At 37.2% G+C, this 26,895-nt stretch overlaps 1 protein-coding gene across 11 annotated transcripts in view; it reads left to right on the forward strand.

Annotated features, from left to right (window-relative positions):
• Positions 1-26,895, forward strand: part of SHLD2 (shieldin complex subunit 2) — an 88,769-nt gene that overhangs the window by 55,033 nt on the left and 6,841 nt on the right. For 8 of the 11 annotated variants that reach the window (XM_046026899.1, XM_046026902.1, XM_046026906.1 and 5 more), the window contains 5 exons: positions 2,331-2,438; positions 11,334-11,528; positions 11,691-11,825; positions 18,047-18,253; positions 25,674-25,902. In XM_046026899.1, coding sequence (XP_045882855.1) covers positions 2,331-2,438; positions 11,334-11,528; positions 11,691-11,825; positions 18,047-18,253; positions 25,674-25,902 — 874 coding nt within the window. Of the gene's footprint in view, positions 1-2,330; positions 2,439-11,333; positions 11,529-11,690; positions 11,826-18,046; positions 18,254-25,673; positions 25,903-26,895 lie in introns of those variants that run through there. The other 3 variants (XM_046026908.1, XM_046026910.1, XM_046026909.1) reach the window with 3 other exon arrangements.

Genomic DNA, 26,895 nt, shown 5'->3' on the forward strand with positions numbered 1-26,895 from the left:
TGTTTCCAAGGCAATTCCTATCACTGGGTGATGGGTGAGCCTCATAGGAGGACATTTCCTGGCAGATGGAAACTCAAGCCTGCCATCCCTGTGTTTTTCCCTGGTGTCTGTACAGTTAGGTAACCTTCTATCAAGTGCCTTGATTGGTTTCCCTAGCCATTTTCCTATTATGGGATATTTAGATTATTTCAATGAGCACCTTTAAAAGAAATCAGTTTTTTTCTTTCTGTTTTGCCTTACTTCCTTAGTAAAAAAAGTATTCTAGTTCACCAATTTCTGCTTGCGTTTCTTTTGTTTGTGTGGGACAGATGGAAACTTCATGGAAAAAAGAGAAATCCAGACTTCCCCCTTGTCCTCATTAAGTACTGAAATTATACATACATAGAAATTTGTGGATAAAATCCCATTTTAATTAACAGTATCGAATTGTACATCATTATACCTCCATGTTGGATATCTAATATCTGCTGACCACAATCCTGAACTGAACGCATTTCCGCAGCAGATGTATCCCAGCTCACACTGTGTTCAGTGACACAGCGGACGTTTTGCCGTTATAGTTGTAGCAGTAGGCATGAAGAGGTGCTCTAAGTAAGAACTGTCTAAGGGAGACTACGGGCCAGAGTTCGAAGACGACCTCACACCAAACTGCGGAAAACCGTAGGTTTTCAGAACAAACAAGAGAGGCTCTAGGGCATATCAGTGAGAGCGAATCCAGAGAGCCAGGAGGCAAGGGCTGGGTGGTGAATTCCACTCCACCCTATCACTCCTGATTAGCAAGTCCCTAACCCAACCTACGTTTCTAATCTCCTTTCCCAAAGCCTCTCCTTGAACTTTCTGACATGTTTCTTTCTGAAGAGCAGGCATCCTGATGGTCAGATTATGAGAAGTCTAGAATGCGGTGCTAGCTGTTGCTGGCCAGGCAATGGGCAGCCGTTAAGTTCTTTCTAAACCAGTCAACAGATCACATTAATGTTCTTTTTTTTTCCTAAAGATTTTATTTATTTATTTGACAGAGATCACAAGTAGGCAGAGAGAGATGGGGAGGCAGGCTCCCCGCTGAGCAGAGAGCCTGATGCGGGGCTCGATCCCAGGACCCTGAGATCATGACCTGAGCTGAAGGCAGAGGCTTTAACCCACTGAACCACCCAGGTGCCCCCACATTAATGTTCTTGAGAAATCGCTCATTAGCACTGGGGGACATGGATTGGAGGTGGGAAGGGGACCTGCTAGGAGAGAGAGGAATATATGATATAAAACGGTCCTGGCAGGGCTGTGGGGAGACTCAAGAGGCAGAATCAACAGGTGGGGATTTGGAGACAAAGGTGGGGAGGGAGAGGTAGACGCTCAGGTTGATTTCATGTTTGAATTTACCTGGTGGGTTCCAGAGCGTCCACAAGTGAGATGGGTCATATGAGAAGAAGAGCAGGATGAGCATTGTTGACTTTGGGGGGCCGGTAGAATATCCAGGCAGGGATGTCCTTTTGGCAGTTGTGGGTAACGGGGTAAATGGTTTGGAAGATGGAGAGAGGGTCTGGGTATCAGCTTGGAAGTACTTGGAACGTGTGCCTCCTTGTTTTTTGTTCTTATTATCTCAAAAACTCACTGCTGTTAGGATATCTTTATACCTCTAGCATTTTATGCACTGATCATATCTTGCCTGGGGTTGATATTTCTCTGTCTCTAATGTACAGTTTTTGCTCTACTTGGAATTGTTTCTGCCTGTTGGTATATTTAGTTCCACTCTCTGATCCTTCTCTAGACATCTTAGATCATAGATGATCTATGATTTACATCCCATTGGAAAGCGTTCTTGACCTCCCAGATCCTTCACTTTTAACATCTGGAGATGAAGATTGCTTTTTAATTAAAGATAACTTTAATTAAAAAATAATTAAATTCCTTTAAGAATGCCTGTATTCATAGGTATTTATAGCAGAAGAGGTAAATGTATACTAAATATTATTTGCTCTTCTAGGCACTACTGCTTTGGAACCATTACTTTGCTTCCTGGCTCAAATGATTTCCTTTTAATTTCTCAAAATAGACGTTAGAGCATTTCTTTTATGTAAATAAAAGCCATTAAACCATTGTGGAGCAGTGAGCTTACATACTGATACTGTTCAGATATACAGAAGCAATTTTGTTAGTTCTATTTTATTATTTTGTGTCTTTAGGCAGATCATTTAACCCAATCTGAACTTCAGCTGAACTTTAGTTGCCTGGCATGTGAGAGACATGCATGATATTTTGCTGTGATTGCTAAGTTAATTACAGTGTGAAGGAATGTATGGCATGATCAGAGGAACTTTTTTTTTTCTCCCTTCTAGATGTTACCGTTCATGAAAATCATTGGATTGGTGAGACAGTACTACAATCAACATTTACCAGTCAGTTATTAAATCTTGGAAGTTACTCATCTGTCCAGTCTGAAGAGTGTAAGACATTTTAAATATAATAACTTCTTAATATTTAAAGTATATACACTGTTTTCTATATTAGAAAAAGGAGCTAAAATGTTACTCATCTGTCCAGTCTCAAGAGTGTAAGACAACATTTTAAATTAATAATTTCTTAGTATTATGAAGTATATACACTTTTCTATGTTAGAAAAAGAAGTTAACATAGTAATTTATGAAATGTTTTCTTTTCTTTTTTTTTTTAAGATTTTATTTATTTATTTGACAGACAGAGATCACAGGTAGGCAGAGAGGACAGCAGAGAGAGAGGAAGGGAAGCAGGCTCCCCGCTGAGCAGAGAGCCCAATGTGGGGGCTTGATTCCAGGACCCTGAGATCATGACCTGAGCCAAAGGCAGAGGCTGTTAACCCACTGAGACACCCAGGCACCCTGAGAAACAACATTTTTCAAATAATTCCAGATGGTTCCATGGACCTCTGAAGTTCTTTTGTGGGATTCCCCAGTCTCTGGTTACGAAACCTTAGGTACTGAGAAAAGCGTGGGCCTTCTAGTCAGATGATTGTGGTTTGAATCCCTGTTCTTCAGTCCACCACTGCTAGGAAAGACTACCTTCCTTCTCTGACATCCATTTTTCTCTTCTTTAAAGCGAGCTATTCAGTGAAGAGCCCAGCAGTTATCCTTCTTTAACTTCTCCAAGAAGTTAAAAAGGAAAACACAGTAAGGGAGATAGTATAAACTGGTAATTATTGTCTCTGGAGTCAAATAGAGCAGGATTTGAATCTTGGCCTTACCACTTCCACTGTCCGTGTCTTCCAGCAAATTACTTAACCCCCTTGTACCCCTGCTCCCTCTTGTGTGAAATGGAAATTAAAAAATATATATAGCTTATAGAGTTGCTGTGAAGATTAAATGAGAGAATGAATATGAGGTATTGTACCTTCATGTAATATATAATAATATAGTAGTATCAATGGGAGAAGTAATAAGCAAAATGTATTTGTTAGAAAACTGAAACAGTGTCATAGAAAAATAGCTATCGTATATAAAAATATACTGATTATACAAGAGATTAACTGGAATGACAAGGAAGTTGTATATGGCATATATGGAAGATATAGCATGGAATTCCAACCTGTGAATAATAAGAATTCACAAAGAAAGGCAGGGTAAGCAGAAGAGAACAACAACAATGGTGTTTGAGAAGAGTGAAAATTCCCTATATCCTAGGAAAGCTAGTCAGTGGGAAATCAGCTCTGACATAGTCTCATAAAATAACTAAAATTGGGGCACCTGGGGGGCTCAGTGGGTTAAAGCCTCTGCCTTCGGCTCAAGTCATGATCCCAGGGTCCTGGGATCGAGTACCGCACTGGGCTCTCTGCTTGGCGGGGAGCCTGCTTCCTCCTCTCTCTCTGCCTGCCTCTCTGTCTGTCAAATAAATAAATAACCTTAAAAATTAACTAAAATTGAGCTCTTCATCTGCCCAGTTTATACATATTAAGTGGTGACATTGTTTGAGGCAGTGTGCACTGGGGGCCCACCTGGTGCTGGCCTTCCTGGCACTCATGTTCATGTGTGGAGGACAGACAAGGAAGAAGCTAAAGAGACATGCAAATATAATATTTGCAGATGATAATGAATGCTATGAAGGAAAGTAACAAAGGGCAGGATGGAGAATACCATAGATCTGGTTGTGAAGGGCTGGGCATGGAACAGAATCAGAGTTAGGAGGTTATTAGAATAGTTGAGTTTGCGAGATAATGGGTGACCAGTGGAAATAATGGGAAATGGATGGATATGAGATATAGCTTAGATAGACCAGTTTCTATAGAAGAAATGGAGAAAATTATTAAGGAACTACCATACAAAAAAGCTGCCAGACCCAGACAGTTACACAGGAGAACGCTATCAAACCTTCAGAGACCAGATAGTTCCAATGCTCTAAAAATTATTCCAGAATATTGAAGAAAGAAACTTCCTAATTCCTTTTATTAAGCAAATATAACACTGACACCTAACCCAAATGAAGTCATTACAAATAAAAATACAGAACAGTATTATCCATAAGTATTCATGCATGAAGTCTAAACAAAATATTAGTAAACAAAATCTGACACTGCATTAAAGAAATAATGATCAAGTGAGACTTTTTCCAGAAATGGAAAGGTGTGTTCAATATTAGAATATCCATGAATATTATACACCGTACCATAAAGAAAAAATTATGAAATTATTTCCATAGAGGTTGAGAAATGCTTTGACAAAATTTAACAACCATTTACCATAAATTTCTTTTTCAGTATCCATAAATACAGTATCAATACAGTGTTACAATTACAATGCAATTGATACTGTGTCAATAAAGTTAGATGTATTTAGTCCTAATGCTAGCATCATATTTAATGGAGAAACACCAGAGGTATTTCCACTAAAGTCAGGAACAAGGTAAGGATGTCCACTATCTCTGCTACTGGTCATCACTATACTAGAGTTATCAACCAGTGCAGCTAGACAAGAAGAGGTGTCTGAGTGGGTGAAAAAGAGTAAAAACTATATGTACAAATGCTTTGATAACATATCTGAAAAAGTTCAGGGAATCAAAGATAAACTAAATTCAAACAATAAAAGAATTCAGTGGCGTTAACAGGAGATGAAAGTTAATGTTAAAAGAGTCAGTAGCCTTCGTATACACAAACACTAAGCGGAGGGCATAAGGGGAGGGAAGAACTCATCCGCAAAACCAGTAAAGAAGGTATTTCAGAATAAAGTTAACAAGAAATTTGCAAAACCTGTGTGAGGAAAAAATTGTAACTACTCCAGAAAGAAATAAGGACATGAAAAAATGGAAACACAGCATTCCCTATTCATGGATAAGATGACTTAACATTATAATGGTATCAGTGCTGCATCACTTAATTCATAAACTCAGTGATGTCTCAATAAAAATATCAAGAAGCTGTGCTATGGCATTTCCAACTTGATACTAGCATTCATATGGAAAAACAAAGATGCAAGAATAACTAGGAAAACCCTGAAAAAGAAAAAGTACAGGAACCACACTTACCAGACAGGCTTTAAACTGTAAAGCCTCTATAATTAAAACCATGTGATGCTGGTGCATAAATAGACAAGTGAACCAGGGGAATAGAACAGGATGATCACAATCAGACCCATACACATATAATTTAGTATATGACAAAGATGTTATCTGAGGTCACTGAGGTGGAGGCTAACTTTTTAATAAATGGTGGTGAGGCAACTAGGTAGTCATTTAGAGTAAAGACAAAATTAGAACAATATCTCACACGAAATAGAAGGATATACTCCAAATAGATTAAGAATCTAAATATAAAAAATAAAACCATTAACTACTAGATGGTAACTCAGGTGAATTTCTCTATCATCTTGGTATAGAGAAAACTTTCCTACTATTCAGAATCCAGAAATAGCAAATGAAAAGGAAAAAGACCAATAATCTGACTATAGAAAAATAAAATTTTGCATGACCAGTAGCGTCATAAACAAAGTCAGAAGGGGGCACCTGGGTGGCTCAGTGGGTTAATCCTCTGCCTTTGGGGGCACCTGGGTGGCTCAGTGGGTTAAGCCTCTGCCTTCGGCTCAGGTCAAGATCTCAGTGTCCCAGGATTGAGCCCCGCATTGGGCTCTCTGCTCAGCAGAGAGCCTGCTTCCCCCTCTCTCTGCCTGCCTCTCTGCCTACTTGTGATCTCTCTCTCTCTCCCTCTCTCTCTCTGTCAAATAAATAAATAAATACAATCTTTAAAAAAAAAATCCTCTGCCTTTGGCTCAGGTCATGATCTCAGGGTCCTGGGATTGAGCCCTTCATTGGGCTCTCTGCTTACCAGGAAGCCTGCTTCTCCCTCTCTTTCTCTCTGCCTGCCTCTCTGCCTACTTGTGATCTCTGCCTGTCAAATAAAAAATAAAATCTTAAAAACAAAAAAACAAAGTCAAAAGACAACTGGCAAACTTGGACAGAATATTTGCAACATATACCTTAGACAAAAGGCTGATATTCCTAATACAGCGAGAACTCCTACAAATTGAGTGACAAAGGACCTGATAGGAAAATGGGAAAAAGACATGAGACATTCAAATGACAGCTACACAGAGATATCATTTCCTGCTATCCAACTGGCAAAGTTAAAAATACATGACAACATGTGCTGTTGATGAGGCTGCAGGGAAACAGGCCCTCTTGTACATTGCTATCAGGCATGAGAATTTCCGCACTTCTTCTGGTGGGGTATGGCGATCCCTAACAAACTTACTTAGTACTCAGCTTTCTGCCCAGGAAGCCTACTTACAGGAATCTATCCTGAAGCTACAATTACAACACTGTGAGAATACATATGCACATGGTTATTCAAGGCAGTGTTGATAATTGCAAAACCTTGGGAAAAATCGGAATGCCCTGGCATAGCAGAATGATTGATCAAACTGTGGTACCTTTCCACAGTGAAATACTATGCAGCCATGAAAAAGAAAGAAAAAGAGTTCTGTGAACTGATAGGAAGTGATTTCTGGGACATACTGTTACATGGAAAACACAAAGCTCAACAAAGTATATGTAATATGCTATTTTTTGTATAAGAAAGGGAGGAATAAAATATATGTGTATCTCCTCATTTGCAAAAAAAAAAAAAAAAGGCAGGAAAGGAAAAACAGAAACTAGAGAGATGAGTTACCTACAGAGGGTGGGTGGGAAAGGGGCAGAAAGAAGAAGGGAATGGAAATAGAGTAGCATTGAGGAGGAGGGAGTAACACTTCTCTGCATGGATCTTTTTGTGTAGCCTTGACTCACTGAATCACACTGATGCTTCCCATACCCACAGTAAGCCATCCAAACCAGGTAAAATGCAGTGGAGGGGGAAGCCCAAAAGGAATACCAACACTAACAATTGAACCTAAAAAAAAAAACCAGAAACAAACAAACAAAAAAACAATTGAACCTAACCATCCTACAAATGAATAAAATAACTGCACAGGAGGGTGGGAAAGAAAAGATCAAATCTCAGTAACTATGGAAAACAGTGTATGGACTGGATTCCGCAAAGCCAAGGGCAAAAGGACAGCATGGGTGCTGCAGTCTGGTTAGCAGAAGAGCTTCTCAGAAGGGCGTGGGTTACCAACAGCCTGGAGACTGGAAGCAACAAAAGGAAAAGTGAGTTTCCAATTTGGGAATTTCTTTTATTATGAGTATTTGAAGTTGCCACATCCTTGGAGAGCATATTTCCATGGAGCTGAATGGGTTGTAAGTAAAACTCACCTTATTTAATAGATGTTGATATAAGAGAAGAGTAGGGAGTGTTTTGAAATCATGAAAATAACATGGTATGCAAATATTTCTCAAGGGATTGGGGAGATAAATGTTGTAGGTAGAGTCGGCTTTAGGACTGATTTATATTCAAGTAAGGCTGATCTGTTTGAGTCATTTCAGAAAAACCTTAGGACCTAATTCTAGGTGAAGAATATCACATGGAACCCCTGGGAAGCTCCAGGTTTCTGTAGAACAGAGAGAAAAACCTTAAACTAGTTAGAGAACCTTTAAAGCTTACTTCAAATTCTTTCTTCTTATACTTACATAGGAATTTATATTGTTGTTTTTCACAGGATGGTAGCTAACATATATTCTAAGTCTTTTTTATTTGATTTAGGGGAATGGTGATCAGTTGATACTTTGAGAATATTGTAGTTGTTTTTCTTCCAAAAGAATAAATCAGTTTGGTTAGGTTTTTGTTTTTATTTTTATAAGTACTTACAGCTCATGAGAACATTCTTCTGATCAATATATTGTGCTTTGGAGAAGACTTCTGTTCTTTCCTCATTACATGTGACAGGACATAGATTTATCTGAAATATTATTAAATTGAAATGATTAAGGATATAAATCAAAGGTTAATACAATGTTTTCATTGTGTTTTGTAATATGTAGACTATATTCATTGGAATTTAAGTAATCCCATGTTTCTGTATTAAAAATCAGGGAAAGTAGATACTTGGATATCAGGGATCTTGGTATTTTCCCCAAAAAGCTCCACATTAAGACAAAGAATGAAGCCCAGGGAAGTTATGTACGAGTTCTCAGAACTCATTGTTGACAGAGTCAGAATTTGAACCTGTTTGAATTTTGATTCCACATGTGCTGGAAATATTGCGAAAGCGGGATCAGGACATCTGGTGATGAATTGGAGCCCTGGATGGAGCTACTTGGGAGTTGGATTTTGCTGTAATCTAATGGGGTGTCTTATCTCTTCCTCTCTTGCTCTCATTTCTCTTTCGTGTCTTCTGTTCTTTTCTCTTACATTCCTTGTCTTTGTTAGTGGTATCACTGTAGCTTCATAAAAGTCATTGAGAAATTGAGTCATCTAACTAGAATGGATTTCAGATATCAGGTTCTAAAAACCTTAAAACGTTTGTTTTTATCCATGCACTCATCTGTGCAAGGAAACTTGATCTTTAATCTTTTTCTGTGAGCTCTCCATCTCATTATTTCTTGGATTCCACCTCCTGAACTGTTTCACAAATCTGTCACCCCTCATCCCCTTATGCAGTCTTGCCTGGTTCCCACCACTCATCGTCTCCCGCCGGATGGCCACTGGCCTCGTAAATGTTCTTCCTACTCTCCCTTCTGTGAAAATTGATTCCTCCACATTAAAGGGTCCATGAACTTGGATGTGAAGGCATTACATCTTCACTTTCTCTGAAGCTAACTGAAAACGAGCACTTACTTCCATTATGCATGAGGCAGCAATCCGCAGTGATATTAGCAATACTTGGGCTTGGTCACCAGTGGAAGGCACACACACTTTCATACCACGTATTACAGTTGTTGACAATGACATGAACATCATTTATGCCCATCACTACTTTGAAATTACAGTAGTTGTTACATAGGCATTATGTATTATTATTTAATGTACTAATGAGGCACAGATTACCTGTTTAAAAATATTGGATTGTTATATTTCTGTATAGTCGATTTTGCAGACTTATTTTATGCATTGAAAAGTACTATTTTGTAATGAAAATGCTCTAAAATTAGATAATGATAGTAGTTGTACAACACTGTGAAATACTAAAAAACACTGAATCATACACTTTTTTTTGAATCATACACTCTTTTTTCTAATTCTTTTTGATTTTTTTTTTTAAGTAGGCTCTGCGCCCAACATGGGGCTTAAACTCACAACCCTGAGTTTTAGAGGTGTGTGTGCTACCAACTGAGCAAGCTAGATGCCCCAAATTATACACTTTAAAAGGGTGAATTTTATGTATGTCAGTTATAGCTCAATAAAGTTATTTTATAAAAAATATGATTCTGGTAATGGATTCACGTGTTTCATCAGATTACCGGAAGCATCTGTGATATGTAAAGGAATACAGATCCCTTTCCCTTTACCCAGAAATACACCCCCTCCTCCATTTACTACCTAGAAAACTCTAGGACATTTTTCCAAAACCCAGCTCAAATATTTCTTCAATAAAGCCTCTTCCAACTTGCCCGGGCAGTTGTTTTCATGTGTTTTGGGGAAGGCTTACATGTATCTCATATCCTAAGCCCAGTGTTTGTTATTGACGATCTCAAGGTTGCTAATTCCTTGAGTGTGGGTATCGTGACAAGATACGTCTTTGTATCCGTAGCACCTGGCATAGTGCCTGGCATGTAGTGGACGGTCTCCTGATGAGAGAATGAGTTATGAGGCTTTAGTGTAGCATCAGAAATACACAAGGATGAAAATGTTAATGGGAGAAGGAAAGAAGAATCTTTTTTTTCCCTCCTGAAATCAGCAAACAGACCCAGCAATCCACTATATACTCAAATATGCTTCCCTTCCTTCAGGGAAATTAAAATTTAATCAGCAAACCTCAACCTTCTGTCCATTTAAAATGTGTGCATTTTATTATATGTAAGGTATATCTCAAAAAATGAGAAAAAATTGAAACAAATAATTAAGAAACAGAGGAAAACAACTAAATGACATAATGACCAAAGAACTAAGCAACTGATCGAACAATCATGAGAAATATTACAATGTAGCACATGCTCAAAGGCCACATGAGAGCTGGAGAGAAAAGCTTTCTATGGGAAGGAGTCACTGGGAACCTCTTTATGGTGGTGTTTTTTCTGGGTGGTATTTGCGTAGGTAGAGTTGATGAGAGCATTGCAGCTAGTGAGAGTGGTGAGGACAAAGGCTTGGAAGTGGGGAAGAGGAAGGCATGTTCAGGGAAAGAGGTGACTCTTAAGTATATTTCAGATGAGAAACATGAGTCTTGAGGAAGAACGGCAGCAGCTGGGATGGTCAGGGAAGGTATGAGCAAATCAGACTTCAGGGACTGGGGGGCACTGATTTGGTATAACAGGGTAATGGAGGAGTCAAAAGAAGTAACCAAAACACTGGTCTTGATTACTTGGTAGAAAAATGATATTATCATTATTATTTTTAAAAGATTTTATTTACTTATTTATTTGACAGACAAGGGATCACAAGTAGGCAGAGAGGCAGGCAGCGGGAGAGAGGGGGAAGCAGGCTCCTTGCTGAGTAGAGAGCCCGATGCGGGGCTCAGTCCCAGGACCCTGAGATCATGACCTGAGCCAAAGGCAGAGGCTTAACCCACTGAGCCACCCAGGTGCCCCGAAAAATGATATTATTAACAAAATAGAGAAGGGAACAGGGCAAGTTGTTTTGGAGATGGTAAATAATTCTAATTCCCTTGGTTAAAAATATCCTTACTTTTGCACCTAAATATTTAAGAAAAGATTACATATTTTTAGAAATGAAAGCATATTTACATTTAATCACACTTTACAACATAAAATACATTTCTAAGAAAGTATTGTTTTGTTAAGAAAATATAATTTTGCCATCTTTCATACATGTGCGTCTCTTTCTTTCTTAGTTTCCAATGTAGTTAATGATGTTGTGCTTCGAGACTTACTGGCATACGTGTCTTCAAAACATTCCTATCTCAGAGATCTTCCTCAGAGGCAGGCTCAGAAAATGAACAGTATAGAATTTGTAGATTTGGAGCAGCTGCAGCCGGACATACTGGTCCATGCGGTACTAAAAGTAGTTGATATCACTGTACTAACAGGTAAGTATTTGGGGTGCTGTCTTAGTTTTAGATTATAAAATAGTTAAGATATAAGACTTTTGTAGCATATCATTTGGCTATCACTATTATATTTATCAATGGACATTAAGGTAAGTTGTCCTATGTGATAAAGTAATGCCAGATGAACTATTTCTTTTCCAGAGGCATTATACAGTTATAGAGGACAGAAGCAAAGGAAAGTTATGTTAACAGTGGAACAGGTCCAAGGTCAACATTATGTGCTTGTATTATGGGGTCCTGGAGCAGCCTGGTACCCTCAACTTCAAAGGAAAAAAGGTAAATATACCAAAAAGCATTTAATCTATTTATAGTTAGGTAAATGATTAATGCTTATGAGCCTAACATGAAGAGCATTTTAAGAGATTAAGATAGACAACATTTGAAATAGTAGGTGATCATAATTGAATATTTATCCTTGGAATTCTTCTGTTATGATTGTATACCTCCTGTAAGCAATTTCGTGATCTAAAAAGTCCTCTGTAAGTAATGGAGGCAAAAGAAAAGCTTCCATTTATTCCCAGGTTTACTACTTTACCTTTTTAGTGAAGATCTTATCTCCTCCAGGAAACGTTCTTTAAAAATTGAAATCTGGAGACGCTTCTACAGATTTTATTCAGCCAGAGTCTCTGATAAATAAATGTCTGTCTGGTTGTAAGGCAGATGTTAGGGGAGCTGCATTAACCCTTTCAAGTCGCAGTGTTACTGCTTCATAAGTTAGTATGTTCCAGCTGTATACATTAGTATGTATACCAGTTGTTTTAAAAGTGTGGACTATTAGCCATCTATAGGATGTTCATGTTTAGAATATGACCTATGCTTACATTTTTTCTTTAAAGCATGAGTTACTAATAATTTTATGATGAATTTAATTAAGTGGCATTGATGTTTCAATAAAATAGTATACTATCTTCATTTCAATATTATGAGATCCTTACATTGTAACAGTCAGAGGTAGTGTGATTAGTGGCTTATGAGTTATTTTGTCCTACTGAATTAATCCAGAGATTGATTAGGTATGTCTCATTCTTCTTTACCTGAAAGAGTTACTGTCTCTTCCCAAACTTCTACCTACAAAATGGTTATCAGAGGATGGGATCTGTCACATTCTCTCTCTTAATCATTAATAGCCTATAACCAGGATTTGAGATAAGTCTGACTTTTGACTTTTATGTTAAGATCAAACAGTGACAAATATTTGTTCGGTTGAGAAATCTGACAAACATGTGTCGGTGGTAGGCTGACCATCGCTATTGACCACTCTGTCGTAGCTGGGAACACGAGTCTAGTGCGTGTGGGACAAAATGTGGGTCAGAGGTGCTCTTGGCTTTGTGATGGGGCCATAGCAGACTGCTCCATGCTTACTATGATATTCTAAAAGTCGTGGTTATTCAGCTAATAGAAGAGACATTCTAGTTCTCTCTAGATACTTTTATGGTATTTAGGTTACTTGGAAATTTGGGAATCCAGGAATTAAGATACATTTGTTCTTTATTCATTCATTCATTCATTCAGCATATTTTGTTTATAACCATCATTCTTAAGTTTTGATATCACCTCAGTACCCCAGAATGATTCTTTTCAAAACAAGAAAGTACCAATTTTGAAGGCTCATCTAAATAAGTGATTCTGCTTTCAGAAGCTGTTAGCATTCTCTCTATTCATTTAGTATTTCTTGAGGCATTTTCTGTCTTAACCTCCATACTGGGCACTGGCTTTCCTTGTTCCTGAAAATAACAAACTCACATTTAGATGATATAATCATCTAAATCGATGATGATACGATCATCAAGTAGTCATTGTTGAATACTGGAGATCACAGAGTTGATGTTTTGGGGAGGGATAATAAATCCCCAATTCACATTCTTTCAAAATTATGCATGGAAATTTGTAGCTAGGATTGATCACAATTTAGGTCCTAATGAGAGTGGACTAGAGGCATACACTGCACTTCTTAGGAATAATTGGGTACATAAAATAAGCTATTCAGAACTAAATGCCTTCTAATGCAATATTCTGAAAGTATTTAATAGAAGTCTAATATTTTAAAAATATAACAAATTATAATAAAGTACTCTTGTGACATTACTAATTAAGCACAGAGTAATGCAAATGATCCCAATGTTTGTAATTATACTTAATGCAAAATCATAATTATATCTGTATAGAAGTTTGAAATTTATTAACATCTTTAATTCATGAGTCAAATATAGAAGTGTATTAGAAATTGTCTCAATACCAGTCTCCCTCAGACCTACTAGTCTAATCTGCACATGACTCCTGTTACTTGAACTTGCCAATCTTTTTCCTGCCTTGGGATCTTAAGTTTACATGTTTCTTCTGCCTAGAGCGCTCTCCCCTCCAGCTCCCCACATGGATGTCTCCATTTCTCAGCTCCAATGTCATATCCTCAGAGGAGCCTCACATACATATAATCACTATCGGATTCACTCCTTGAAGTCCATTCATTCCACTTAACACCATCAGGATTATCCAGCGTATTTGCTTACTTGCAAATTAGCTAATTTTCTCCATAGACTATAAGTTCTGTGAATACAAGCATTCTGCTAAGCTTCTTCAGCACGGTTCAGTATCCTCATCACACACGCTGTGCCTGCTCTCTTAGATGCTTTCTTGTGAATGAATGAATGAATGAATGAAGAATAAAATACAGATCAGGCAACCACTCAAAATTTCCAGTCTTGAAGGAGTAAGAGACTTAAGTTTGAGGAGGAAATAACTTTGTTTCCAATGATAAGAAAAAAACACCAGTTTGAAAATGCATGTACACAAAGTTTCGGCAACCCATGGAATGTATTAACAAATTACATTTAAACTTGGGCACAGAGGGCTTTTAGTGAGCTCAACTAGAACTCTTCTCTGGTTAACTTAAACAATTAAGGGACATGTATTTGAAGTATATGGGAGTAGGTCATGGTACATAGGGCAAGAGTGCTGATGGGTTCAAGGGTACTTGGAAAGCAGGAGCTGAAAAGCTTTGTGGGTCCCGGGCAGCTTCTCCAGCTGTCTGCATTATTCACTTGGTGCAGACTTTGAGGGAAGACAGAACAGGCTTACTCTGTAGCTCCTGATTTTACTTTTCCTTTTAAGAGACCAGTCCGTTTCCAAATTCCCAGCGAGGAAAATTTGAAATCCCAGATTGAATTTGAATCAGTCAACTGTGGCCTCAGGGACAGGGTGGGAAAGTACAATAGGAATGCCTGAGCTTGTGTCAGAGGGTCAGGGAACAGGTGAGAGGGTCATTTGTGGTCTGAGTGGACATCAAAGGTATTTGCCACCAAAGATAGGAATGTTCAGTAGCCCAGAGAGATGTATGTGATGTTACTATTGAGTTTAAAAAGTAGTATATATTGACATTGGGGAGGGTATGTGCTATGCTGAGTGCTATGAAATGTGTAAGCCCGTTGATTCACAGATCTGTACCCCTGGGGCGAATAATACATTATATGTTAATAAATTTTTTTTAAAAAGTAGATTATAAAATTTCATGTATGATAGGATCCCATTTTAATAAACCAGGTAAGTAAGTATGTGTATACATGAAAAAATTTGCAAATACTGTTGCTAAAATGCTAGCAATAGCTATGTGTGTTGTTTTCTTTATGCCTTTAGTTTGACTTTTATGCATGTGTGAATCTGCATTTATTTTTTACACATTTAGTAAAAACTTCAAACTTAGTATATAGAGAATAATATAATGAAGTACCCATTATAGTACCCATTATATCCTTTATATTAGAACACTGGCCAACCTTATTTCACCTATTGCTACTCTTTTCTTTTACTGTATAAATATTTTATAGTAAATATATTCTATTTATAATTAAGAAATAAAGCATAAAGCAGATTTTTCCTTTTGAAAAAAAGAGTAGGTAAGATTTGAAATAGCTAGTTAGCAATTTGGAAAAAAATAGAATTAAATTTATACTTCGTATTTGTGCAAATACATTCCAGATGCATTAGAGATCCAAATTAAAAAAAAACAACAACACAGTAGTATAAGAAAACATAAACAAACTTATTTGGAATCTAAAGATTGGTAGGTTAAATAAAATGCAGCAACAAGAACTATACATAAAAATCACCATATACCAGGGTGTCTGGGTGGCTCAGTGGGTTAAGCCTCTACCTTTGGCTCAGATCATGATCTCAGGGTCCTGGGATTGAGTCCCACATCGGGCTCCCTGCTTAGCAGGGAGCCTGCTCCCCCGCGCTCCACTGCCTGCCTCTCTGACTACTTGTGATCCCTGTCAAATAAATAAATAAAATCTTTAAAAAAAAATTACCATATACCAAATTAAAAGGCAAGTGAAAAACAAAAAAAAAATGTTGTATTTTGTCAGAAAATAATGCAATAAACAAAAGACAAATATCTGTAAGGATAAATGGGCAATAGATATGAATAGGAAGTCCCCAAAGAAGAAATAAAAATGGCCAATGAATGTATGAAAAAAATTTACTGGGGGTCACCTGCATGGCTCAGTGGATTAAGCCTCTGCTTTCGGCTTAGGTCATGATCTCAGGGTCCTGGGATCGAGCCCCACATGGGGCTCTCTGCTCAGCAGGGAGCCTGCTTCTCCCCTTCTCTCTGCCTCCCTCTCTGCCTACTTGTGATCTCTGTCTGTCAAATAAATAAATAAAATGTTTAAGAAAATTTACTTATTAGTAATTGAAGGCACACAAATAAATAGTGACAGTACGTGATTTTTCTCCTGACTAGTTGATAGAAAACCTACAGGGAACAGCCACTCTCATAAACTATTAGAAATATAAATTGTCAAAACCTTTCTTGAGGACAACTGACAACGCATTATGAAAACTGAATTTGGAATACGTTTACCTAATAATTACACTACAGGAATTTATCATGGCTATGCATGAAGATGTGGGTACTATTTATAATAGTAAAAAATAGTACTATTTATAGTACTAAAAATAGTACTATTTATAATAGTAAAAAATTAGAAATAACCAACATGTGCCCAAATGGGGAATTGCTGTAATAATTTTTTTTTAAAGATTTTATTTATTTATTTGACAGAGAGAGAGATCACAAGTAGGCAGAGAGTCAGGCAGAGAGAGAGGAGGAAGCAGGCTCCCCACGGAGCAGAGAGCCTGATGCGGGGCTCGATCCCAGGACCCTGAGATCATGACCCGAGCCGAAGGCAGCGGCCCAATCCACTGAGCCACCCAGGCGCCCCTGCTGTAATAATTTTTAAGATTTTGGCATATCTGTGCCACGTATTGGCATATTATGCCATATTTTATTTTACTTTAATTTTTTTAAAAGATTTTTATTTATTTATTTGACAGAGAGAGACACAGTGAGAAAGGGAACACCCGCAGGGGGAGTGAGAAAGGGAGAAGCAAGCTTCTGGCTGAGCAGGGAGCCGGATGTGGGGCTCAAACCTAGGGGTCCTGGGATCATGACCTTAGCTGAAGGCAGATGCTTAACGACTGAGCCACCCAGACACCCCCTGTATTCTAAAATAATATAGAATAATATTTAATGACATATAAATCCTACCGAAAACAACTGGATGTCCACTAAACACAGTGTTAACTGAGTTTATCTGGGGGTGTTGAGATTATGGTTGTTATTTTATTTTTGTTATGTGTTTAATCTGATTTCTAAGCATGCATTTTATAATAAGATGAGCAAACTATTTTAAAAATAGTGATTGTAAAAAATAAAAATAGTGATTGTTTTCAAGCAGTGACTTAGAACATATATGCTGTAGTTCTTTTTAATGATGCTCTGTCTATACGGACTTACCGACTTGTTTTGATTCTGCATTTTTCAAGAAGAAACTAAGAAAAAAAAAACTAAGGAGGCAGTGTGGGGGAGGGATGTGAATTAGCTTTATGGCCTGATGTAAGTAGAAACTAAAAGAACAACTGTTATTATTAGAAAACTCAGTACTAAGAGATATTTTTGTTTTATTAGAGTTTAAAGTTAAGTTATTAATATAGAATAGGATTATTTGTTCAGAAATCTCTGTGCCACTGCAGTTTTATAAAGGATTATAATTATGACTACAATTGTCTCTCAATGCTTTTTTTTTTTTTTTTTTGGTCATGGGAAAATAAGCTAAATAAGAAAAAGAAGGTGTTGAAAAATCAGCGAGAGATACTGATTATGGCACATGTGTCCATTTCTACGCCTTACTAGTTTTAAAAACTTTGCCTGTAGATATCAAAACAGGAATTAGCTACTCTGAAAAGCAGTTGGTTATGATACATTATGACTGTTTAAGAAACAAAGAAATCTTAAAAATTTTTTTTATTGAAATTATCTCCAGCATCCTTATGCTGTTGCCCTAATACAGTGTAATTTGCATTTTGTCTTTTAATACCCAAATTCCTTAGAGTGGTAAAAGTTGTATTTAACTGATCTAACCAATTGATCTATTTAATCTGATTCTGAGCCGAGATTATTTCCTTTTTGGTGACTTTTTGTTTTTGTTTGTTTGTTTAAGATTATATTTGGGAATTTAAATATCTTTTTGTTCAGCGCAATGACGTCCTAGAAAGCCTAGAATTGCATTCAACATTTTGGTCATCCTGTGAGTGCCTGTTTGACGATGATATAAGAGCAATTACATTTAAAGCAAAATTTCGAAAAAGCATGCCCTCCTTTGTGAAGATGCCAGATTTAGCAACATACCTGGAGGAAAAGCGTTCAGGTAAGATCTTTACATATGCAAGATATTGCTCGTTTTACTACAAGCAAGGGAAGCTATCATTTATGGGAAAAATGTGTAATTAAATATGAAAGTAAAATATAGATCACTATAAGTAGCCCAACCAGATATTTGCGTAGCTTCTTAGCCTTCTGCCTATAATCCTTTGAGGTTAAGTTGTAATTATTAGGGATCACTTAAAAATAACCTTTTTGCATATATATACAAGCAGCTTACCACTTAATGAGCCAGAAATAGAAAAATGGCCTTAACCAGAGTCACTGTTGAGATAAGCATTTTATCAGGTTACTAAACTGTTATCTATACATGGTTGTTTAAATTTAGCATTGATACAGAATCCATGCAATTTGCTTGCTGCCCTATGCTCTAGTAAAATGTAATAACATACTTCCTGAACTCACATGTTTGTGTGCGTGTGTATGTGTGTGTATAAAATTCATCCTCAGAAATATACTACATAGAAGATTGCCTTTGGTGATGGATTTTATACACATACTCACATGCTTTCCATGAACTTAATACCATTAAACTAACTAATTTTGAATGAGGTAGTAAAAGGAATATGCTTTAGGTTCAATATGCCATATACTTTGGAATGAAGAGAGTAAAAGTGAGATTAACTAAATAAATTGGTACAATTTTAGTGGGAAATACTTTCCACTAAATTATTTTGGCTTCCTAAGTACAGAGCTATGCTGAAAGTATGCTAACTCCAAGTTAAAGGAGTAACAAACAGCATTTGAAGCTATATTTCAGGTTGCTAAATGCCAATAATCAGTAAATTGCAGTGATTATCAATTTTGGAAACACGGAATGTTTTCTGGTGGCTATTACAGCAATTGTTTTTTTTATTTTTATTTTTGAAATTTTAGTTTTTCAGTGTTCCAAGATTCATTGTTTATGCACCACACCCAGTGTTCCGTGCAATACGTGCCCTCCTTAATACCTACCACCAGGCTCAGCTAACCCCCCCGCCCCTCTCCCCTGCAAAACCCTCAGTTTGTTTCTCAGAGTCCACATTCTCTCATGGTTCATCTCCCCCGTCGATTTCCCCCAATTCACTTTTCCTTTCCTTCTCCCAATGTCCTCCATGTTAATCCTTATGCTCCACAAGTAAGTGAAACCGTATGATAATTGACTCCCTCTGCTTGGCTTATTTCACTCAGCATAATCTCCTCCAGTCCCGTCCATGTTGATAGAAAAGTTGGGTATTCATCCTTTCTGATGGAGGCATAATATTCCATTGTATATATGGACCATATCTTCTTTGTCCATTCATCTGTTGAAGGGCATCTTGACCCTTTCCACAGTTTGGCGACTGTGGCCATTGCTGCTATGAACACTGGGGTACAGATGGCCCTTCTTTTCACTACTTCTATGTCTTTGGGGTAATACCCAGTAGATAGCAATTGTTTTTAGAGGGGAAATGAGTGCTGAAAAAAATAGGATGCATCTAATAGGTTTATTGTTATATAATTTAAGTTTTTTAATGAAGAAGAAAATATTTGGTCAAAATATTTTCTCAGACTACAATATATACCTCTTACTTTTATGCAATTATATTTTTATTGTAATTTTTTGCTCATGATATGATTTCTATCCTATTCAAATTAATAAAATTCTTCTTTCTTTAAAAAAATTTTTTTTTCTCAGAATTTGTATAAATAAGATTACCATTTTTGGTGCTTTTATAGGTTAAATTATTATTTTTTTTTAAAGATTTTATTTATTTATTTCATAGAGAAGGAACACATGCAGGGAGAGTGGGAGAGGGAGAAACAGGCTTCCTGCTGAGTGGGGAGCCAGATGTGGGGCTCTATCCCAGGACCCCGGGATCATGACCGAGCCGAAAGCAGATGCTTAACGACTGAGCCACCCAGGTTCCCCTATAGGTTAAATTATTAAGAATAACTCAGGAACTTTGGATTTTGGTACTAAATTTTAATTTTATCCTCCCATTTACACAAATAATTTTCTGCATTCTTATAGGTGGTTTTAGATTTTATTAAATGCTAAATGTGGTTTAAGTGAAATAAAATTATTTTTATAATTCTAATAAAAAGAACCTGTTCCAGAATGAAATGAGTTGAAACTCCTTAAAAGATCACATGCTAAGATTCTCAAGTGTATTTCTGGGACTTTTTGCTAGCATGCTCTGCCCCCTTTTGGTACATCCCCAGAAATGTAAAAGTTGTGTCATAGCAGAGTGGAAGATATCTCAGATGCCTTTCTTTCTAAGGTGGTTCAGAGTGTCAAATTTAAAAAGATTTTTAACAGAGTTTTTAGGGTATAATTTTCATACAATAAATCGCCCTTACTTGAAGTATCCACATTCACACTGGTGAGTTTTGACACGAGACCTATCACCGCAGTCATAAAACAATTTCCACAGCTGTGAAACCATTACCACAGTCATGAAACCATTACCACAGTCATGAAACTGTCACCAGTCTGCCCCTTTGTAATCTCTCCCTTCCCTGCATACCTGCCCTTTTGAACCTTCCAGGCAATCAGTCTGTTACTGGAGATTAGTTTGAATTTTCTATGATTTTTATATACGTGGAATTGTACATTATGTACACTGTTTTGTTTGGCATCTTTAATTAAGCAAATTCTTTTGAGACATATCTGTGCTTTTGTGCATATCAGTAGTTCATTCCTTTTTATTCTCTTGTACGAATATACCATGATGTGTCTGTCTGTCCATTTGTTGATGGGCATCTGCGTTGTTTCCAGTTCTTGGCTCTTATAAGTAAAGCATCTATAAACATTCCTGTACAAAGTGTTATATGGAACGGTCCTTCTTTGTTCGTGAGTAAATACCTAGGAGCTGAGTGAGTTGAAGGATTATGTGGTAGGTGTATGTTTAATTTTTAATTGTTTAAGAAACTGCCAAACTGTTTTCCAAAGTAGTTGTAGCATTTTGTATTTTCCCCAAGCAGTGTGTGAAAGTTCTGTTTTTCCCACATCCACGTCAACACTGGTCTTTTTAATTTCCATTAAGAATAGATCATTGTGGTTTTAATTTACATTTCGCTGTTGGCTAATGATGTTGAGCATCTTTCTATCTACTCAGTTGCCATCCCTATGTCGTTGATGAAGTGTCAGCTGAAATCTTTTGTCCATTTAAAAACAAAGAGTTGATTACTTTCTTATTACTGATTTTTGAGGGTTCTTTATATTCTGGCTAAAAATTATTTGTTAGATGTAGTCTTTACGGATATGTTCTCCCAGTCTGTTACCAGCTTGTTAATTCTTTTAACCAGGCTTTTTGAAGACCACAAGTTTTGAATTTTGATGAACTCCATTTTACCCATTTATTCTTGTATGAATTATGCTCTTGGTTTCCTACTTAGAAAATTGTTGCCTTACCCAGCATCCCAAACATTTATGTCTTATGTGTTATTTTAGATGTTTTGGAGTTTTAGGGTTCACTTTTGTGTCCATGATCTATTTTGAGTTCATTTTTGTTTGTGGTGTGATGCATGACTAGAAGCTCTTTTCCTTTTTGCATATGAATATCCTGCTGTTTAAGCCCCATGTGTTGAAAAGATTTCTATTTTTCCAGTGAATTGCTTTTACCCCTTTGTCAAAATCAGTTGTTTACACATAAGTGGTCTATTTTGGAGCTTTCCCTTCTATTTTATTGATCTATTTGTTTTTATACCAGTACCACACTATTTTGATTACTGGTAGCTTTTTTTTTTTTTTAAAAAAGATTTTATTTATTTATTTGACGGAGAGAGAGATCACAAGCAGGCAGAGAGGCAGGCAGAGAGAGAGGAGGAAGCAGGCTCCCTGTGGAGCAGAGAGCCTGATGCGGGGCTCGATCCCAGGACCCTGAGATCATGACCTGAGCCGAAGGCAGCAGCTTAATCCACTGAGCCACCCAGGCGCCCCTATTATTGGTAGCTTTTATAGTATGCCTTGAAGTCATATATTTTTAGCCTTCCAACTTTGTTCTTTTTCAAAGTTGTTTTGGCCCTTCTAGGTACTTTGCATCTCCATGTGAATTTTAGAATTAGTTTGTCAATTTCTAGAAAAAAACCTGCTGGGATTGTTTTGAAGCTATGTATACATCAGTTTGAGGGAGAATTGATATAATATTGAGTTTTCCAACCTACGAACAAGATACATCTTTTATTCCTCTTAGCTGTGTTTTGTAGTTTTCAGAATATAGGGCTTTCATATCTTTCCTCAGAGTCCTGTTTTCAGTTTTTGGCTATTCGGTTTTTCTGCTATTGGTGCTTTATAAAATTTCGGTTTCAAGTGTTTGTTGCTGTTATGTAGAAGTAGAGTTGATTTTTGCATATCGATCTTGTCTTTTGTAACCTGGCTAAACTCACTAAGCTCAGTAGTAACTGTTTGGTAGATTTGAATTTTCTATATAGATGATCATGTTATCTGTGAAGAAAGTTTCATTTCTTCCTTTCCAGTCTGGATGCCCCTTATTTATTTTTTCTCACCCCTTTGCACTTGATGACTTCTCTAATATAATATTGATAAAAAGCTGTAAGAGGAAATGCGTTTACCTTGTTTCTGATCTTAGGGAGAAAACATACGTTTTTTCATTATTAAGTATGACGTTGGCTTAGGGTTTTCCTCCATGCTTTGTATAAGGCTGATGAAGTTGCCTTTTATTCCTAGTTTACTGAAAAAAAAATTTTTTTAAAGCTTTTATTTATTTATTTATTTGTTGGGGAGAGAGAGCACAAAAGCAGGCAGAGTGGCAGGCAGAGGCGGAGATGGAAGCAGGCTCCCTGCTGAGCAAGCAGCCGGATGCGGGACTCAATTCCAGGACCCTGGTATCATCACCTGAGCCGAATGCAGCGGCTTAACCGACTGAGCCACCCAGGCGTCCCTGAAAAAAATTTTTTTATCCGGAATGAGTATTAGAATTTCTCAAATGCTCTTTCTCCATCGATTGAGATGATCTATAAAGTTTTTCTTTTGTAATATTTTAATGTAATTACATTGATTGATTTTTGAATGTTAAAACAACTTTGCATTTATGGGGTAAAACGTATTTGGTCATGATGTGTCCTTTTTATATATTGCTGGATTTAATTTGCTGACATTTGTTAAGAATTTTTATGTCTGTGCTCATGAAGGATATTTGTAGTTTTTTTTTTTTTTTCTTGTAATAGCTTTTCTTGCTTTGGGGCTAGAATTAGAATAATGCTTATGGAGTGAGTTGGGATGTAGTTCCTCCTCTTCAGTTTTCTGGAAGAGAGTTTGTTTAGAATGAGAATGGTTTCTTCCTTACGTGTTTGGTAGAATTCCTCAGTGAAGCCCTGTGGGCCTCCAGTTTTCTTTACTGGAAGGTTTTAACCACAGAAAGGTAGTGGAAGAGTACATGTAACTTACTTGGTGTCATAGAGAAGTCAGCTCTGTTATCTACTGGTTACACAGAGCATCTGCCTCCTGGAGTTGGAGACGTAGAATTAGATTTTAAAATAAAAATCACCATCATGAACAGTAATAAAATAGGTGCTTATAGCTCTGAAGTTTTGGTTTGGGGGACGAGGCTGGGGATTGGGAGTGTCCTTGCAAATGCTGGAGATGAGCTCCCCATTGGTAAGCCATGCAAAGACTGTTGTTCAGAGAGGGCCTTTTAGCTACTTTTCATTCTCTTATGTTCAGCTCTGAGGGCTGAATTCATAGTTTCTGTCATTGTGTATATGTTTTTAAGACAGAAATGGAGAGAGCATATGGGAAGTATAAGCAATTTGTTCCTAACCTGCTTCATAGTTAAATAAAAGGAGTAAGATAGGGAGCTCAACATGGGAGAGTTCCTTGAGGGTCTGCTCTTTTAACAAAGCTTAACAGAAGCTGGATGTGGTGAAGCTGTGCCTGGCTCCTCATCAAGAAATGAAGATGCTGGGCGCCTGGGTGGCTCAGTGGGTTAAAGCCTCTGCCTTTTGCTCAGGTCATGATCCCAGGGTCCTGGGATCGAGCCCCGCATCGGGCTCTCTGCTTGGCGGGGAGCCTGCTTCCTCCTCTCTCTCTCTCTGCCTGCCTCTCTCCCTACTTGTGATCTCTATCTGTCAAATAAATAAAATAAAATCTTAAAAAAAAAATTAAAAAAAAAAAAAAAAAAAAAAAGAAATGAAGATGCTTTACTCAGTGTCCAGCCCTGCCATCGGGCCCTGCCATCCGCAGAACATCAGTACCCAGCAGGCTGTAAGCCCCTTGGAAGCAGAGTCCACATTAATCATGAACTTGTAATTCTTTTGTAGAGATGTGTAAATTTATAAAATGTATGGATAGATTTTAATGTTCTCCCAAAATGATTGAATTCTTTCATTAATTTCTGTGATACAACATGTCTGCGGCAAGGTGTGATGCAATGTGCTGTCGTTTGCTGGGTCTGCTGATGGCTACACACTCTTGTAATTCATGTTAAGGATACACGGCCTGATTGGAGAAGGTGATGAAACAATCTTTGGGCACCAAAAGACCAAAGCAAACAGAAGGACTTAGGAATAGGAAAGTCACCATTAGTGGGTCTCTTAAAGAGATAACCCGAAAAGAGAATAGGTAGCCAGAAGGATGAGTTCCTGACCTGGAGTATACCACCTGCTAAAAGGATGAAGAAAAGCAAATCCAAAGGCTTAAAAAGGGCTTTCAGCTGACTCTGGAGAGGAAGGGAGAAGATAAACTCAGGCGAACTCCCTGACTTCACTAGTATACAATAAGGCAAAGGTAAATGAGAAAAAAGGAGTATCTGGCAGATAACGATACTCAGTATTTGTTTAACAGGCGAATGCATGAGCCAGTGAGAGTGCATGAACGTGCTCGAGGTCCTGGTGAGCCACATTTTGTAAATGAACACTCTCGGTGCTCACGTGCTCTGTAACCAATGCCTAGAGTATGGATGGCGATGGGCAGGAAACTGGAAAAAAAAAAGTTTAAAAAGAGGATAAGCTAGTGGTATGTTCATTTTGGATGAAGTAGAGACTGGAAGAATACTGACCTGGTATTTGGCTTTCAGCAATGATCAATTAAAAAGAAGTGAAGTTGGGAAGAGAGAGGGTATGTTAGCTCATTTCAAGTGTTTGAAAGGGATCGTTCCTGAAAGAGGGATAGATCTTATTTTGCATGATTCTGGAGGACAAGGAGGAAGGAAACACCCACCTGTGCAGCCAGTCTAGCCAGAACAATCTTCACTCTTAGTTACGGGTAGCAGCTGCTTACCTCTCACTTTTCAGAGTAAACACTGAGGCCTCGGAGACAATGAGATTGTGCAGGGAAAGAGTGAAGGAGGGAAGACCAAGAATGAGTCCTTGGGTGTGTCCTTTACTATCAGTGACTCAGTCAACCATATCATGAACCACATTCTTAAGTTAAAGTTATGCTTTTGGTCCTATAATTTATATACATTTCTTTTTGTCTCTTGTAGGAGTGATTCTAATCAAAGCCCAGATTTCAGAGCTAGTGATCCCTGTCCCAGCAGCTCAGAAGGTAGCTCTACGTGCCAGCAGCTCTCTGAGGAGCATCTTCTCTTCTCTTCCCGACATTGTATATACTGGCTGTGCAAAATGCGGACTGGAACTGGAAACAGACAAGAACAAGATCTATAAACAGTGTTATGGCTGCTTACCCTTTACTACGAAGAAGCTGTACTACAGGTGAGGCAGCCAAGCGAGCCACTGGGTTGGAAAAGATTTATTATTCTACAACTAGACATGACCGAAACATTGCATATGTCAATTCTTACTTTCTAATGAGAATTAACTAGAACTAATCCAAGAGAACAAAATTTTCCCTCTGAGTGATAAATGGCTATTTATGTAAAATAAATACAAAAAGGTAAAAATTGCCCAGTAATCATAACAGGGATTTTTAAAAGCAGTAATTGAAAGATTTTATTATCTTCAAGCAGTTATATTGAAGAAAATTTTTACTTGGTTTATATTTTTTAACCAAGATCTAAATGGCTCATAAGAAACTGATTTCTATACTTTCACATATAACTGGAATTTAAATGTTAAACTGTTCTGTGATCTAACCTCTCAGTGTGGAAGCTAATAAGGTATTTAACTTTTCTGTGCCTCAGTTTTCCCAGCTTCACATTAGAAATTAAAGATTGCAAATGTTCTTTGGTAAAATTGCAAACCAGCTCTGTGAAAAACACGTTTTTCAATCAATAAATGTCCAAATGCTTGGATAAATTTTTCCTTTTTACCTGGTAAATTACATGCCTTTATAAAATAGTCATCACTGTTTCATGCTCTTTTCTGTTTCTAAATACTGCAGTATCTAAAAACTAAATACAAATGTATTCAGCATGTTATCATGGTATATGTTAAGAATACTTATAGAAGCTTAATCCATAAACCTTATTTTCCTTTACATATGTGTGTTATAAATAAGTAAATAAGTTTTGCTCTTACTCTGAAAGTTGCTTGTATGGAAAATAAAATAAAATAAAGATAGGTGGTGTATAAGAAATATAGTTAATGAAAAAAAGAAATATAGTTAACAAAAATTGATTTCTTATCAATAGTTAAGTCTCTACAGAATGCTTGTGTTACTTTATATCATTCTTAATGTTCCTAATGAACGTGATTATTTATTGGACAAAAATGTTACCCAATAAATATCCCTTATGGAGGGATTTT

Source organism: Meles meles, chromosome 13 (genome assembly GCF_922984935.1).
Source record: "Meles meles chromosome 13, mMelMel3.1 paternal haplotype, whole genome shotgun sequence".
Taxonomy (NCBI): Eukaryota; Metazoa; Chordata; class Mammalia; order Carnivora; family Mustelidae; genus Meles; species Meles meles.